At 39.9% G+C, this 18,875-nt stretch overlaps 1 protein-coding gene across 2 annotated transcripts in view; it reads left to right on the forward strand.

Moving 5' to 3' along the window:
- Positions 1-2,356: 2,356 nt before the first annotated feature.
- Positions 2,357-18,875, forward strand: part of cgnl1 (cingulin-like 1) — a 59,384-nt gene continuing 42,865 nt past the window's right edge. The window contains exons 1-7 of one of the 2 annotated variants that reach the window (XM_017711642.2): positions 2,357-2,495; positions 7,169-8,835; positions 9,058-9,152; positions 15,315-15,420; positions 16,201-16,302; positions 17,376-17,524; positions 18,704-18,845. In XM_017711642.2, coding sequence (XP_017567131.1) covers positions 7,213-8,835; positions 9,058-9,152; positions 15,315-15,420; positions 16,201-16,302; positions 17,376-17,524; positions 18,704-18,845 — 2,217 coding nt within the window. In that variant the 5' untranslated portion in view covers positions 2,357-2,495; positions 7,169-7,212. The remainder of the gene's footprint in view (positions 2,496-7,168; positions 8,836-9,057; positions 9,153-15,314; positions 15,421-16,200; positions 16,303-17,375; positions 17,525-18,703; positions 18,846-18,875) is intronic. The other variant, XM_017711643.2, reaches the window with a different exon arrangement.

Below are 18,875 nucleotides of genomic sequence, written 5' to 3' on the forward strand. Positions count from 1 at the left end.
CTTTAAACTTCTGACCGTGACCAAGGCCCACAGATCAATAACTATCACTATTGACTTAGTTCACTATATACTTGTGAGTAAATTATTTTTTTTCCTCATTTCAGTTTTAGTCCTTCAACATCAGTTGAGCTTTAAATCAGCTAAAATCGGTCCTATTAACCAATTACTCATAACCAATTACTAATAACAGCAGAACCTTTTTTGGTGCTATACAATTATTTTTTAAAAATTCTTAAAAACCACATGCAACAGGTTTTCCATCATGCAGCAGAAGCACTTCACCATGCAAAGAGCCATTTATGTATTCGATCACTTCTTTGTCATAATTATATGTTATATGTAACCGTTGTCTTCACTATAGAACCCGTGAAGAACCATTTTAAGGGTTGGGGCTGACACACCTCTCACTTTAGAGCTTTAGCATTTTATTTTAGACTAAAAAGTTCCCCTTTTCAGTTTAGGCTGTTCTAGCGTTGTGACAGGCTGTTTTTCTGGACTTTTATGATTTGATTAAATATTAACATGTAAACATTCTTAAACTTTCAAATTTCACTCCCCAGTTCATACAGCAAGCTGTTTCGGACTCACAGTTTTTTGTGATGTCATGAAAACCTATATATATACATACAGCCTGATCTGCTTTTGAATGAGAGACAATACAGGGCAGCCAATCAAAACAGAGCTCATTTACATTTATCTGTCTTCAAGGGACAATAACTGAAACAGTCTGATTAATTCTAAATGATGAGGAGAGGGTGGAAAATGATCATGTAAAAATGAATGATGATTGTTTTGGTACATAATCTACGCAAATGTTACAAGTAAAACTAATGGGAAAAAATCCAATGTCTAAATCTAAACCTGGCTAGTCACATTTACATGCGCTTCATAATCAGATAACTGCAGAAAATATATTATGATCTGATTATTAAATCCATGTAAACACATTCATTGTGTTTTCCAGGTCCAGACCTGTAGTCCACTTGCAGCTGAGTCGCAACATCAGCTAATGATCGGCCCTTCCCACACTGAATCAGGTGTGTTAGAGCGGGAAAATCGTGAAACTGCACGTGAATTAAAGGGCTGGGTTAGAGAATCCGAGTAAGAAGCAGAATATGTGGCTCCTCCAAGGCTCAGACTTAGGGCTGCTTTTGGTTAAATGGGAATTTGCACGAAGACGTAAATAAAGTCATTCAGAGCGGTTTATTGTGAAATACTCTGCTATAGAGAAGCTTACTGAGTCAGAATTGTTCACAGTGATGGTGATAGGAACCAGATATCTGAAGAGTTTAACACCCCTCACAGAAAGGTTTTACATGAAATGATCACACACACTCTGTCTGATGTTGTTGTTTTCTGATTTTGAGTTTTTTAGATTTTAATAGTTCATAGCAGAGAGGTACATGCAGGGTGTTGTGAGGCTAGATAGTCCCCAAAGAAAGCATTATCATTTCAGAGTTACTACTATTTCACCATCATCAACATTACATATAAACACTCAGAAGACAGGTGTAGGTTCACTGGTGGTTTTGGATAGTAAATAAGTTGGCTATATTTGTGTTGTAGACATAGCGACTCCTGGTTCCTATCACCACCACTGTAAAAAAGCAAGTTTCTCTACAATTAACTATTTCACACAAAACAGTCTGACTAAGCCTCCAAAAGACTTTGCTTACATCTGATTTATAAATAAATTTTGAAAAGATGGTGGCATTCCCCTTTAAGCAGCTAATTGCACACAAGTCAGCAATTTTGTTTGCATTACTACAGTCACATCAAAAGGATCAATTTTCATGATCAACTTGATTTGCAGCTCTGAGAATCCCTCTTAAAGGGGAACTTCACTGATATTTTCGAAATGTCTGCATAGTTGCTGAAATGTAAACAAAGTCATTCCTCATGGTTTGATGTAAAAATGGTTCAAAGTAGAAAAACTTTTTTTTTTTTAAAGTGGTGGTGATAGGAACCAGGGGTCACCATGTCAGCAACACAAATATAGCCATTTTATTTACAACCCAAAACCACCTACACGTACCTACAAGTGTTTATATGTCGTTTGTAATGGTAAGTAGTGATAAGTCTGAAAAAACAAGTTTTCTTTGGGAACCATTTTTCATCAAACATTACTGTATTAAACTTATCAGATGTCTGGTTCCTATCACCACCACCGTGAACAAGTCTAGAACAGAGCTTTTCCCATTAAACCACTGACTTACTCCAGAAATTTTGAAAAGTCGTTGAAGCTGCCCTTTAAGAAAGCCCGAGGCCAGAAAGGGGCGGGGATGTGGGCGTGTTCGTTTGCTACAATGGGCGTGGATAGGGCGTGGTTTGCACGGTGCTTCGCCCTTCGGTTAAAGTCGAACTTGCCCTGAAAACAAGCTCTGCGCTAAGTGACTTTGGGAACTCCGGAGGAGCATGGACTTCAGCTTCGCCCCGAGACGCGCTAACACGACCTGACCCGCCAACGCAGTCTCGCAACTCCTCACAGCAAAACGGTGAGTCTCCCTCGTTTTCACTTGTTTTTCTGCCACTTTTCTTGTCTGTGACCGTGGGAACTCCGCTGGGCAGCAACAAGTCAGGAGTTTTCTGAGTTTTCTGCGCCAGCTGCCCACCCACCCGGCCATCCTACACCCCCCACACTGCGTGGAGACTTGACAGAAAGTGCTCATGTCTGTTTAACCTGAGTTTATTCTGGAGAGATTCATGCTTAGAATAACAGGAATCAAACTGATGGGGTGTCAGCGTCGCGCCCGTGATCCTCTGAGAGCTGCTAACCTTCTAAGAAATTCACATTAGTGGAAATCATGGCCAGTTTACTTCATTAAAAGGAGAGGAAAGATTTGCTTTACATGCTTTGGCCTCTAGCAAGGTTTAACAGGGCTGCAAGCTGGTGATCCAGCCTAATTAGTGTCAGTTAGACAGAGTGCACTGGCTGAATGTGGAAGCCTGTGTTCCACCACCTAAGGCAGTGCACTGTGTATCTAGACTGCAGGGAGCTGTGCACCCTGAATAGTGCAGTTTCAGCTCTAATCTAATACACATGATCAAGCTCATTAGGTGTTAAGTGTGGGATGGATTGAAACTCTGCAGCCAGGTGGATCCTGTGGAGCAGGGATGGGCCACCTTGGGAAAGTGTTGGGGGTACCCTAAGTTTCTGGAGGAAGATTTTTAGCTACACTAGACAGGACCACCTGAATCTTCTCTGGTGTAAATGATATCCTAAAATGCTGAATAATTCTAGATACCCTTAAAGGGCCCATATCGCTTATTCTTGTACAAAAAAAACAGCCTTAATTATTTTTAAATGTTTATTTTCCAACCTTAAAATCAAAAAGGCTGTTTCTGTTACTGTGCCTTTAAGGCTGCATTTAGGAAAAGCAAAGGATGAAACACTCTTTATAACGTCAGAAGTGGTGGGTGAAGCTAAACTGCTATAACCTGAATAGGCGAATGTGTAAATGGTATGTGTGACATCACAAAACCAGCGAATCCAAAACAGGCTTAGTTTCCATATATGAGCTGTGTGGACTGGTGGACGATATGTTGAAAGTTTAACAAAGTTTACATACATTTTACAAACTCTTCTGTTTCAGAAAACATGAAGTTCAGTTTACCATGAAATGGGCCCTTTAAACTTGTTAATTTAGTGTTTGCTGCAAAGGATCAGAAATTTAACGTAAGAGCAGTGAACTAATAAAAACTTCAGTTTTTTTGGTCTTGGTATTTAAGGACGTTGTAATATTTTTCAGCGCTCTGCTCTTTACATCTGAAAGTTATTTGAATGGGTTGACCAGTCAGGTCTGCGGTGCTAATGTGTGGTGATCTGCAGTTTTGTTCCATTTGAATGTTAATTCAGAGTCAAATGAGCTGTTTATCCAGAACGACCTGAAACTTTGATGTGAATGCAGGTTTCAGGCCTCATCCAGCATCTCAATGGTCTGCTCCTTTGTCCTGTTCATGCATCCTCTGTCGTCAGTGTTATGTGGTGTAATGAAGGCGCGGTTGCTTCGTTCTCCTCCTCTCTGAATCTCACTCTTCCATTGGATGATCAAAGAGTGGCTATGGGCTCGTCCCAAGTGCCATGAGCAGGACGGTAGTGAAGACACGGGATGTGTTGGAATAAATGACGTTATAACGAAACCATGTCCAAACAGGTTTTGGGAAAAACTTTGATGTACAATAGCAATCAAAAGTTTGGATTCACTTGCCACTTTTAACATTTTATGTTATTGTAAATGTAATATTATTGTGTATATAATGTGGAATGAAAGATTATCAGATACTTTTAGATGTTTTATTCAATTATTAATTCATGATGTCTGGATTTGTGTGTCAGTGATTTGTTAAAGAGGCAGTCAATCTAGGTTTAGAGGTCAAGCTTTGGCATTGACGGTTGAATCCATCCACCAAACAAGTGCTGAAACTCTGCAAGAGGCTGCTAGCTGTTGGCAGAGAGAGGGGATATTTCAGCTGGCACAGGCCATGTGGCCTTCCTCTCTGTCAGAAGCCAAAACTTGGGCGCTTCCAGAGGATACAATGAAAGGAAAAGGAGCTACATTAACACCCCCAAGTCCCTGTGTGCTGGATACATGTGATACTGAGGCTGAAAGACGCTATTGTTTGGTCTCCTCTCTTTTTTCTGTAGCGCAGTGCCTTTTCTCGTGCATAAGGGGACATGCCGCTATTTAACTCCCCTCATTGTTGTCCCTTCTCCTCTTTTTAAAAGCTGGAGCGTTTGAGTCGCTTCTGCTCCCTTGTGTATTAGTAGTAAACCAGGAAGAGTTGCAAGCTCGCTGCTTTGCATGTCTTGGATGTTTGTTGTACTTTCACTCAACTAAGACTGTGCAGTAGTTACTAGGAGTGAGCGATATGGAAGCAACATATCACGATACTTAAAGACACGCAATATATAACGGTTTCAGTGGTGCCGCATGTATAAACTGCTATCAAAACACTGAGTACATGGATTTTTACCCATTGCATATACTGCGCTGTCAAAATATCGACTTAGTATCTTGAAATATTAACTTAGTATGTTGAAAGACACAGCAGCTCATAATCACTCTGTATGTTAGAACAATGACTTGTTTTCTCAAAACATTGATTTTATCGAAATAATCACTGTCACATAATGACAAGAATTAACTCCTGAAATTTCTTGAAGTTTATTTCATTACTTATTTCATTAGTTCTCATTTTTACAAAGTATCTCAAAATCTTGAGAAAGCTAGCCATGATTTTAAAATACTAACTGAATATTTTGAGATGTTCAGTCAGTATTTCTAGAAATTTAGTATTTTTTCAGAGATGTCAGTATTTTAAGAAAGTCCATATTTTGACATACTGAAAAAAAAACTCTTCTAATTGAAAAAAAAAAAGTCTAATTCTATCTTTAATGATAAAACACTGTCATATTGCCCACCTCCAGTAGCTACCCTGCCAGGAGGGCTAATATGTAGCTTTTGAGGTTGGCATCGCTATGTTTTTGCTGTTTGTGTGTTGATGAATGGGTGTGTTGTGGTTGGTGTCATGCCTCATGGAACTCTCATTCACCCCAAAGCAGCCTTAGCCTGTCTTCTGTGATGGAGAGGAGCCAATGAGAATCATGTGTTTATTTGTAAGTGTTATCAGTGGAGTCCACAGGAAGCTGATAAAGGCATTTTGATGCCTGGAAAGAGGTGATATGTATATTGCTTTGTGTTTGTAGAAATCACACGGTCACTGCTCATTGTCAGGTGCAACCACATGAATTAAACTGTCTTTCTGAGCCATAGAGATGTAACTGGATACATGAATGGTTGTTGTGTAGGTGAAAGAGACTATGCCTTGCTCTTGATCGACATACAAAAATGACCTTGGGGCAATACTTCCTACATGGCTTTGATTCACCACGGTAAACATTTCTGACTCCCTGAAAACAGGGAGTTCTTATAAAAGGGGAAATCCACCAGTTTTTAGGATTTCTGTTGAGATGTAAACAAAGTCATTCAGAGTGGTTTGATGTGAAACGTGGAAAAGCTTGCTGACCCTGATTTTACAGTGGTGGTGGTTGGAACCAGGAGTCACCATGCCTACGCCACAAATATAGTCATTTTATTTACTATCAAACGTGGCCAGTGAACCTACATTTGTCTTATTGTGAAATGTTTCTAACGGTAAAACAGTGGTAAATTTGAAAGAAAGGAAAAAAAAACTTTTCTTTTGGGACTGCTTTGCTGTATAATGACCTGCATGTACCTCTCCACCGCAAAAAGATTTTAAAATCATTTTAGGCTGAAAGCTCGTCTCAAAACTATCATAAAACTCTTTGTATGACTGGCTTCCTATCACCCCTACCCTGTATGTGTCTTTGGAATTAAACGTTTCACATCAAACCACTCTTAACAATTGAATTGAGCAGAAATTTTGAAAGAATCGGTGGAATTCCTCTTTAATGTTGTGACAGCTGTAGCCCTTTTGGTATACTATCTTCTTATGTTTCATAGACTTGAGTGCACAAACTCAAGCTCCTCTTGGCCCTCACCTTATCTTTCTGACCTCAGGCTCTGGACTCTTGCAGTGTTTGCTTTCCTAGCCAAGGTTTATTTTCCCAGAGGCCCTACCTATAGCCTGAGCCCAAGTCCTTTGCTTTGGTCACTACAGCATTAAGAATGTACTGGAGATTATAGAGTCTGCAACCGAGCTGAAATACCAGTTACTTAACTGGCTGTGTGTTTGCCGTGCCCATATGACCCATGATGTAAATGGGTTAGTGTATTATTCTGTGCTTTACCCAAAGAAGGCCTGAATGAATCACTGCCAGCAATTCTGGAATAACTACACAGGTTTTGACACTAGACATGTTTGCTCTGTAATGACGGTGTTTAGCTAATAATACATGGTGCAAAGAATGACTGTTGTCTTTCAGTAAAATCTTTTTTGTCCAACTTTTTGTTTTGCTTGTGTTCTTAACTGTAATACTTTTCCAGAGCTGACTTTGGGATTTAAGACTGCACACACTCACCTCATTCATTGCTAGACACAAATAAACTCCATGACCTAATCAAAGGTCACCAGACCTTAAAGTCTCATTAGTGGTCAGTTAGACTTTCAAAACATTTACTGAAGTCATTTGGATCTGAAGGCATCCATTTTTGGACCAATAATGAGCTTATGGCTTTGTTTGCAGAGGTGAGCCTTTTCCAGGGAGAGGGATTTCTTTCAGCATTCCTAATGGAGTCCTACAAAGTCAGTGGCCTTCCAAACACTGGATTACAGCAGAGCTACACTCAGCCTACCCGTGCGAGAGGCCAAAATAGCGGCACCTATGGCCTCAGCATCAGAGTGCAAGGCATAGATGGACATCCTTATGTGGTTCTGAATAATCAGGACAGAGGGTCCAACCCTTATGCAGCCCCCAGCAATAATGGGTACAATGACTCTGAAGGGTCCTTTATCGACAACTATCAGGACTATGACTTTAGAGGAAACAGGGAGAATCTGTCCAGCAACCCGTTTGCAGAATATAGAGCCCAGAATCAAAGGCAACATGTCAGCCCTCTCAATGGTATCTCTGAGCCCAAAGAGACCCAGGCAAAGAAGACACCTTCTCTGCTAAACTTCCAGAAGCATCCCGAGATCCTCAAGCCTTATGACCCAGAGAGCAACACTCTTGATAATTTCCATAGTGCCCCACCCCAACCTCTCTCTGCTGCTGAGACTAAAACCCTCTATCCAGGTTCCCTGCCCAGGACAACCTCTACCGCCCTTACTCATGCCAGATCCTCCCAAGACCAACCCAAAGGCCCAGATCCACCAGCACAGGATGCAAGCAAACAGGCTCAGCCACAGGCTCTTCGTCAAATGTTCCCATCCAAAGTCCAGCCTCAAACGGGTTCGACAAAAGCCCAACCCCACACTCAACCTCTTCCTAAACCTAGAACCCAAACGCAACCCCAGGTCAACGTCCAATCTCATCCCCAAGTTAAGCCTCCATCCCCTTCCCAGCCTCACCAGCGCCTACCGGTTCCTCAGGCATCTACCAGTGTGCCCACTGAACAGCCTTCTTGTAGAACCCCAAGCACAGCTAGCAGCACAAACTCCAGCTTGGAACGAAGTCGTAGAGAGCCTGACATCCTTCCCTTGCGAAGAACTGACTCCAGCGGCCCTGTGCTTCAGTCATCGCGCTCCCGCCATTCCTCCATGTCCTCGACTACACCAACCAAGGAAGAGCAGCTGGAGGCACTGTATGCAGACACCATAAACCGCCACGAGAACCGTCGCTACATCCCCTTCTTGCCAGGAACTGGCCGAGATATTGACACTGGGTCCATTCCAGGCGTGGATGAGCTCATCAGTAAATTTGATGGTAAAGAGGTCCAACAGAGGAGAGGACGGACAGGCCGAAGAAATCGAATCAACCCGGAAGACCGCAAGCGCTCCCGTAGCGTGGACAGCGCCTTGCCCTTTGGCCTGCAGGGTGATGCAGACTACCTGGATAAAGTGAGCCGAAACCGAGGCAGGTCCACTGAGCATCTTCTAAAGCCATCACAGCTTCTGCAGAAGTCCCCCATGTCCCCACCATCCACTTTTGGACGCAGATCAGCTTTCAGAAATGTGGCACGGATCAGCAGTGCACCCGGATCTCCACAAGGTACAGTGTCCAGTGCCACAGCTTCTATTGTAGGCTTTAAGAAGCCCCTTTCTCGGCCCTCCATTCTGCCTGTGGAGAACAAGGGAGAGAACATAACACCAAGCACAAGGACTCTGACCAGTGTGGCTACAGCGTCCTTGTCTAGGCCAGTTCCAAATAACAGTAAGAAGACAACCACAGAGGTGGACGCCGAGGTAAGAAAGGTTAGTTTCTGTCTTTTCTACTACGTCTTTTGGTTTGTTGAACATTTTAACCTTACAGGTTGTATAGTGCTAGTACGCTTTGCTGAAGTTTTTGATTTAAAGAGCTCTAACAAAAGGGTTCCAACCTTTTCTTTTTATCTTAGCTTTTCCTTGGGGAGAAAAATATGCTGGAAACATTCACAGATGTTCACTGATAATTTATGCTTTTCCATCCTGGAACAGATGACACCTGATCTTCTCAAAGGTCAACAAGAGCTGTCACAACAAACACACGAAGAGACTGCCAAGCAGATTTTGTTCAATTACCTCAAAGATGGGTGAGTTCTTAGAACACTAACTTTTTCTTTTTAGTTGGCCAAACTAAACATGATTCAGATTTTAAGGGAATTGTTCAACAAAGCTTTGCGTTCTATCTTTTAGTTGAAACATAACCTCTGAGTAATGTTATACTACCAGCCCAAGTTCATGCATTTTTCTGTGTTTAGCATTGCTTCGGGATATCTGCCCCCTCGGTACCATTACAACACCTTCTAAGTGCTGTGGTTTACATCAGAATGACCCATTAAAGCATCCAAATGGGTTTTATCACAGTCTCGCTCACAGTGATAACAGTACTTTGACTCACATTCTCCAGTCCCACAATGAGTAGACTCAGCTCTTTAATGAATGCCCCTACATACTCACACCCACGCCCACTCAAAAGGCATGCCTCCCCTGCACTCTCTGACTCAGAAGGTGAAAGATGTGTCCTGTTGTGCCTGAAACTAAGGGCAACAGCAGGTCACTGGTTCTAAAATCTGATTGACTGAGCTACATCCAACGCCATTGTAGAAAAAAACTTGATATAGGCACACATGTGGCCGTCTCCTCACAACATTTGCATGCTGTATTAGTGCGCCAACTCACTGAAACAATGTTGTATGAATAGACTTTCATTCTGCTTGCATGGACTACCAAGTGTACTATTAGATGAAGTAAGAACCCAGTTTTGTTTAACCTGAACAGACGGGCTTTTTCTTAACAACCCAGATAAAAGAAAGCAGGCTGAACAGGATGGAATGCTTACAGGCTTATCTGCTCCTCCATTCATACTCCGTTTTAGTCTTTGAGTTGAATGATTTACCAAATGATTCACTGTCAAACATAAAAGAAAATTAGTAAAGAATATGATCCTTGAATGTAAGTGCTTTGGTCTGATATACCTTAAGTACTGTTAAACCCACTGGTGGGGGGTGGGGGGACGGGACGAGACATGTGGCATCACTCGCTTGATGCTAACACAGCACGAAATCACATGAACATGCTAACGGCTAGTTTGTGGTAAGCAAAAACGACGTGTTTCTGTGTGAAACACTTTTGATATGGTCAAAAAAAAGGAGACACTTATATAATACACGTGTCAAGCTCCAGTCCTTGTGGGCCAAGACACTGCATACTTCAGCGTGCTGCCTCATTAAACACATCTGATTCAGGTCATCAGCTAATTAGCAAGGCCTCTTGAACTGAATTGAGAGCCGCAGATGAAGTTAAGCGCTAATCTCCGCAGCACTTTGGGCCGGCAGGTCCCCAGTTTGACATGCCTGCAATAATAGGTGCCTGAACTTTCTCGATTTCCTTCCAAGTCGCTTAATAGTAATTAATTAAGTAATTAATTACTTAATAGTAATTAATAGTAATCACTGTAACACAAATGTTCTATAAAATGTCTAATATTTTAATTTATTTTTATTTTTTATTGCTGCCATCTTATGAACGCAACAAGCCAGCAGTGCGTTACAGTGATTTTAACACTCACAGTTCTTAAAATCCAAAAATTATTTATGTTCACCTTTTACACAAAAGGGGCTTCTCATAGGTCATTTACTAAAGGCAGCAGTTTATATGACGTAAATGAACGATTTCTTTAATGGTTTTTTAATGATTTTATAGATCTTTATTTGGTAAGCTATACTGTTTAAAGAATTATATTGCTTAGCAGATTAGCTGTTTATTGAGCTTATTATAGATGATGAATGATGTATTGAACCTTGATGTAATTAACATTTGTTTTTTGCTGCAGCTTCTCGTTATCATGCATATCTCACCTTAAACGTGGTTAAAATCACTGTAACACAAGCATTCATTGCCTTATAACATTAATCTGATATTTTTCTGAATAAGATGCTCTGTTTTCGCAATAAGATTAATTTTTCTGTCCAGCAGTATCATTTTCTCCTCCCGAAGACGCCTTGTTCTTTATTTGACGGTTCCTTCAGTGATTCGTACTGTGGAATTAAGGGAGTTAGATGTGTTAGAAGGGTAGGGAGAGTCAGACTCGGGACCATGCACCTCCTCCCACAGGATCGAGTCAGGAGGTCTGCTCTGTTCTGCTTAACAAGGGCTAAAGTTCCTCCAGAGCTGCAGCTTGTTTCCTGTTGTTCTCGTCTAATCCTGCATGAGCGTCACTCTGCTTCAAAGGCGCAGCAAAGGAGTCCCATAGTCCTGCGCTGATCAGTTTAATGCTGTCCTGTAACCGCATCAGCCAACTTCGCGTTCTTAGTGTTCTGCCCTCTCTGCATTCCTCCTGTGCTGTTTGGAAAAATGATGAGGCAGAAAAATTATAGTGACTCTACACAATATATTTCAAATGCTGAAAGTTTGGAAGAAGTGTGTTCAATGATATGAATCTATAAACATACATTCATAAAATGAGTCTAATGTGGTGCTTAATCTCTGGCTACGTTCACAGTACCGGTTTGAATTGGAACAAATCAATTTGCCCCAATGTGACTCAGATCTGACACTCAAATCAGATCTTTTTGAATCTGACCCGAACCACTTTCAAATGCGGTCCAAGATCAGATTTGTATCCGATTCGTGGCCATGCGACCTTAATGTGACGCTCAGATTGGAATTCACATGCTCTTTTTCCACCACGCGTGCGGCATCATTCAGCGTTACCATGGCAGCAGCACCGAACAGAATTTAAAGCCTGTAAACGATGGAGAAGCAGCTCATCTCACCCTTTTCTCCTTCGTCTGGCTCTAATAATGAAGCTGAGAGCTGATCAGAGTTAATGATCTTCTCAGCGAAGCTCGTTCTGCTCGTTAGTTTGTGCTGATGATGCCGTGATTCAGTCACGTGATGTTACTGAGTAGGATGTGCGCCTGCGGGTCATTTCAGGACGCTGGTTCATCACATTAATGACAGATTTGAGTCACTTACTGAAACGAGCATGAACCATGTCAGAAAGATCGGATTTGAGCAATGAGTGCTTTTCATTTGAACGTAGCTTTAAGATGTTTCTGATAGTGTGCAGAACGATGAATGCAGGTGTAGATGATTGGAAAGTGATTGAGAACAGGGACATGAATGATTCAAGTTCCTGAAATTTTGAACAGCATATCATGCATGACATGCACTTTCGCATCATGCAAAAGATTTGCATTTATTTTCACTTCAATTTTTAGATCAGTCAGAAAGTGTAGCTAGAATGTGATGAGACGACAATATGCATAGATAACTTGACATGAAACTTAATGCACACCTTATTCACTCTGCTTACCAACTCTATGCACATGAGCTGAGTGGCAACCAATCATGTTGTTGATATGTGGAGTGGAAGGTAACAAATATATTTGAAATCATTTTTATAAGTCAAAACAACTGGCAGTAACTTTTGCTCTGGGTAGATCAAGCTGTTTTTGTTTGGCTCGCAAAGTGGCCAAAAGCTGGCAAAGGAACCAACTGAGGTCTTTGTAACGTAAAGTCTTGGGCACCTCAGCACATTGTTGAAAACCAATTATCATAGCAGTAAATGTGTTTTTGCTTGTAGGAATGTCGTATATCATTGGAAGAAATGTAAACTATGAACATGCAGTTAAAAGTAACAATTTTTTATTTAAAAAAAAAAAAAAGTAGTTGATAGTTGAAGTTTGGTTCCAGATTTCTTCTCAAAGCCCAAATATGTCATCACCAGCATATTTGATTTAACATAATGAAGTATTAAAAATTATTTAAGGAACCCACATTTTATTAATTATTGTGTTGTTATTTGTGTTTATCCCTATAATTGTTTTTATGATCAAATCAATATTTACTGCCCAAATAAATAGCTTTTTTGAATATTCTAAACCTAAAAATTGTGGACAGTACTGTATAAAGTGCAAAATTATTCAAATTCAGAAGCACGTATAGGTCTTTCAGAATGGGAAACTTGTTTTAAAGTTCAGTTTGTTTGTTTGTTTATTTAATTATATTTTGTAACAGTTTCAGTTAAACTGGGGAAGCTGCAGCCCCTTTAGCACCCCTACTTCCCACAACCCTGACTGAGAAATGAATTTTCAGAATGCAGAAGTGATTAGAGGCAGGTATAGAGATGAAGACTGTTTATCATATAAAAACATCTAGTTAAATAAACTTCTGTGTATCTACAATATCTTCTGGCGATGGTTTGTATTGCAGCTTGCAGTACAAAACAGAAACTAAAGGTTTTATATACAGTACTGTGTGAAAGTTTTAGGCATCTAAGCACATTTTAAACAGTTGACCTCAGGAGTGAGTTTATCACAATATACATTAGAATAAAGTCGTATTCATAATTCAAATAAACATAAAAACAATAAAAAGGAACAAGAATTTCTTGGATCCATATTTTTCCTTGACACCTTCACAGCCGCCACAGAGACTCGTTAATATCATCAATTACATCATGAGCTCAATTTACTGAGCACTGATTGGTCAAACCAGAGATGCTTTTTAACTACATATAATACTGGACTTCCTCGAGGAGAGGCTTGGAAATGGGTAAACAAACACAGTCACATCCAGAAAATCGCTATTTATTATATATAATCATTAATTAATATTCTGTAAATTTTATTTATTCAAATATTAACACTTTTTTCAGCAAATAAACACAAACATAATATATTTTGTAGAGAGAAGTGAAGTCTTGTATTCGCTTGTGTTGAGCAGTGGAGTCCCTGTGAGGTGACGTCAGGAAACTGTCATTAAATATTTTGCTCACAGAGGTGTGTGTGTGTGTGTGTGTGTGTGTGTGAGAACTGGTTCTGTGCTGCAGGTTTCTGTCACTTTACAGTAGAGTGAATGGAATGCAGACACACAGCTTGATTTTCTGTGACTGTAACCTAATGTTCTGTACTTTTTCTCTGAAGCATTACTTCTCTGTGAGGGGAATGAAGGTGCAGCTAAAGTTAGTTATGTCCAGCACAAACACATTCTCAGGCATGTGCTTGGCCACCGATAGGCGGGGTAATTACGGTGGGCAGGTCAGGGGGTGACACATCAAAGCCGTGCATGGTGCCCTCTCAGTTCAGGCTAAGAGCCAGACTGATTTTTTTTTTTTTTCCCCAGAAATGTCAAGGATTAAACTCTGATCCACTTCACTTACACACACATACTTGTTTTTAATCTGTTGTCAGGACTTGGGTGTCATACATATATCAGGTGGCTCGATAGAACTTTGATTTGAATTGATCCCAAAGGGAAATTGCAGTGTTACAGTAGCAAGACATATAATTGCATGTAAACTTCCATGTATGAGGCAGAAATGAAAATAGACACAAGTTAAAGTATGAGAGAGTAGGAATAAAATAATGTTTTTGCATATTTACATGTCGTCGCTGACTGGAGAAAAACAAGCATCTCCAAAACATTAACCCTACAGGGAAGGCAAAAAAGTTCTTAACTTTTAATGTAAGATACTGTAAATAGATTTTTAAGTGATTTCTTAGTGTTTTTGTTGGTTTGTTTAACATTAAGTATTTACCCACTGTTAAGGACGCGCTGCTGGGTCCAAATGATGCATAAAAGTAAAAATTGACAAGATTAAGATTCCTTTTTATTATTTGGACAGCGATATTCGTTATAATATGTAAGTGCCTATATGTTATGTTTTTTTTTTACATTTTAACTGGCTGGACTTTAGAATAAAATCTTTTTGCTGTGAATGATCCTATGCCTTAAGTTTACATTATTAAGGTAAATGTTTTGCCTCTACCAAAATAATCATAACACTAATGAATCTTTACTGTATATTTCAGTGTTTTGACAATTTTAGCTGATTTTGAGCAAAACTCAGAAATGCTAGCCAGTACATGAATAGCAAACACAGCTTCTTTGAACAGCTGCACACACAGTCTTTTTTTATTAAACACAAGGTTTACTTATTTGTAGAAATAGTCAAAAATGACTGATATTATCCTTAACTTTCAAGATTATTTCTTTAATCCTATAGACTCGCCTTTTGCCTACAAACTAAAGCCTAACAATTTGCACAAACTACACACGCTAGAGGGCCCTACATATTTAAGCCAATGAAGTCCACAATGCCTCATCTAAAACTGATTAAACCTCAGAGAAAAACTTTAAAAATGAAAGGATCAAATGTTGGTAATTTTCAGTAGCCACTTGTTATTGTTGTTTTTCACAAAATACTTAAAATTAGAGCCAGACTTGTGTCCATGTGTCTTTTGCAGAAGCAATGATAGCGACGACACCACCAAGAGGAAGGTCAACCTGGTGTTTGAAAAGATCCAGACGCTGAAGTCCCGGGCTGCGGGGACTGTGCAGGCGGACAACAAAGTGAGCCGTTGTTGTGCTGTAGTAATTGGCCTCAGCAAAGAGCTAATACTGTGAGCTCCTTATCAAAAGGCCGTCCGTTCAGAGAGTGCTTTAGGCTGCGGAGAGGAAAAGGCAGCCGCCTGTATTTACCCAGTCAGTGCCGTACTCACGGCTAATGTTTAAACATGTGCGTGCTGATCGAGAAAGCACATGGGTACAAATGTTAACGCTCAGCACTCACTGCCAAAATCCCAGCCTCTTTTTTTTGCCAAGAATCCTTGTTTTTTTTTCTTTGCACATACTTGGCAAGGTCCAAAATGGAAAAAAAACCTTGCATTTGATCTCTTTGAAGTTACTGTGTAGGAAAACATTGGCCAGAATACATAAAACATGTAAAAAATGCATAAATCATACATTACTGTAGAGTATAATAAGATTATCTGGATCAAGTCTTTGTGCATTACTGACAATATGTGCGCTAGAGCTGCACAATATATTGTTTAAGTGTTTCACAATATTGGACCAATTCTGATGTAGCAGAAGGTTGCCATATGCAAATTAGCTTTCTAGCCAGTCGCAATATTTTACGGTGTGGTGAGCATCCTGACCAGTTGCAGTTCCAGAGGTGTTTACTTTTTTATGAATTATTATGTTAAAAATATTGCGGGTTAATCTTAAATAATCTTATGTTGTTGGTTCACAATTTCTAATATATAGCCGTATAATCACATTACTAATGCTTTTCCTCTAATTTCGACTGTGGTGTGTACCAGCTAATCACATATAAACTTTCCCCTCCAGTCTCCAGACCTCGCGGCCCAAGCTAAAGCCCTGCAGGAGCAAAGAGCAGAACTGGAAAAAGAGGTTTCTCATCTTAAAAAGCAACTGGAGGAAGAAAGCAAGGTATTCCAGCCATGGGAATCTGCAGAATGCCTCATATTTTTGAAGGAGTTATTAAATCCTGAGGCACATTCTTTACAAATATCCTGTAGATCATTAATCTTTTTAACAGCATTTTGCTCAAAATACTTGATAAACTTGAATATCTCCACTTCACCTCAGACCTCCTGGGCTTTCTGTTTACCCCTGTGCATTAGCATCCTCCCTGTCTACTGAAAATCCCCCTTCAGAGGGTATAATCATATTAAACAATTACTGGGTTTTCAAAGACAGGGCCAAGAAAAGCTGCAGTTGCCCAGACAGACCGAATGGTTAGGTAAACAGAGTTGAAGAGGTCAGGGGAGGTTATGATTTTATTAAAAACTACTGTTCAAAAGTTTGGAATCACTTACAATATAACAATTATGCATAATTATTATGTACTTCAGTAATAAGTTGTACAGCACAAGCTAAAATGTTTTAAATTTGACACCAGGTGTTTTTTTTTGTTTGTTTTATTCATTTATTTATGTTATTATGAATAACAAATCAATAAATGGCAAATGAATGATAATGAGAACATAATTTCTAATATGATTGTCCAGGCAATTTTGGACTATTTCTATTTCAACATGAAACAGAACGCCGGTGACGGCGACAGCATCACCGTTATCTGTCCCAAGATTTGATTACCACTTTGGAATATTAGGCATTCTGGATATCATTCAGCTCATGGATATCATCATACAATTCACTTGATCATTAAAGAGTCTTCCGTTCATGTTTTTGGGTAGTACTTTCTTAACTCCTTAACACTGCAGCTTTAGTTCATACAAAGTCTTATTATTCAGTAGCTACCGGGACTTCAGTGCAAACTATTTTTAAGTCATAAAAGTGTATAACACAGCTTGGGCCTGTTAAGGTGTTAGGTTATTGTTGAATGTGGTTAGGAGTCTAGCCCAAGGACTCGTATTGGGAGTACTCTTACTTATATTCAACAAACATTTGCAACAAAATATATTACTAAAAAAGGTGATTCCAAACTTTTGGAAAATACTGAAATAATCACTTCTGTAACGTTCTGTCTTTTCTAATAGAAGCAGAAGAGTCTGAGTGAAGCTCAGGAGAAGGCTGGTGCTGGACTTAAAGACCTGCAGAAGGAACTGGAGCTGAGTCAAGCCGAATGCAGCAAACTGAAGGACAAACTGGCCAAAACGGAGGCCGACCTGCGCACCACGCTGGAGGAGTAAGACACACTCAGATATGCTTTGGAACAGCCCCTGTGTAAACAAGACCAGATAATGACCCCTGGAAAGCACAAGTCAAATCACAAGAGTTGTGATGACCCACAGCTTGAGTAACGTGACAGGTTTCTGTAGCCACACAAACAGGAGCATTTCTCTCTGCCATAATGGCTTGTCTGTTCAGCCGTTTAGTTGAGTATTATTCCTCTGCGGAGCGTCTTGCAGGTGGCTTACCTGAGATTACGCCAGTGCAGGTGTGAGTGCAGCAGAGACAGTTAATAGTTAATGGGCTGCAGGTACTCAGTCAGTGGGCAGTCAGATATGATTCACAGCGCAGGTGCTCTGGCCGTGTGTGTGTGTGTGTGTGTGTGTGTTTGTTTTGTACAGTTTCAGGACAAAAATATCTTGACTTAAATTGAATGCCATTGAAGCAAAGGAGCAGAAAAATACTCATGACTTTCTAAAGTGCTTTTTCCACAAGTGCCATGTTTATTTATTTATTTATTTTAACAAAAAAAAAATATTTCTGTTTACTGAGGTTAAGTTTAGGATTAGGTTTCAGATAAGACTTATTGATTTATTCTTATTGCATGTGTGTGTGTGTGTGTGTGTGTGTGTGTGTGTGCGCGTGCTGCTGTCCAAACAAAACCTCTCCATTTTTGTTGATTTTCAGTTTTTGACAAAGTTTGAAAACGCCTGTTGTCACAATGAATGGAGCGATAGAAATGACTCAAGATGACTTGGAAAGAATTCTAGTTCTATTGACTTTCATTAAGAGTAAAATATGATTTTCTTTTTCAGGTAAAGTTACCATTTTGTAGAGATGGGGTTTTTGTTCCAACAGCAGCGATATGAAATGCCCATGTATAATATAGCAATATGAGAAATATTAAAAAGATACCTATACATAAGTGACATATTATTGTTACATATATTGTTATAAAAGTAGATAATACATATGTATTATTATTATTATTATTATTATTATTATTAGTAGTAGTAGTAGTAGTAGTAGTATCATCATTGTCATCTCAAACCGATTAATCCAGATAAGGCTGCAGGACCCAGATAAGACCGCTGGGATGTGCTCCAGCCACCCCATGACCCAGAATGATAAGTGGCTTAGATTATTATTACATGGAGTTTTATACGTGTGTAATATGTGTGTTTGCGTATGGCAGGCTCTTCCAGGTGAAGATGGAGAGAGAGCAGTATCAGACAGAAATCAGGGACCTGCAGGACCAGCTTTCAGAAATGCATGACGAGTTGGACGGAGCCAAGCAGTCGCAGTCGGACAGCGCAGAGAAAGAGTCCATGATGGAGGTGATTTACACGCTACAGCTTGCAGACACT

This window comes from Pygocentrus nattereri, chromosome 25, assembly GCF_015220715.1.
Source record: "Pygocentrus nattereri isolate fPygNat1 chromosome 25, fPygNat1.pri, whole genome shotgun sequence".
Lineage (NCBI taxonomy): Eukaryota > Metazoa > Chordata > Actinopteri > Characiformes > Serrasalmidae > Pygocentrus > Pygocentrus nattereri.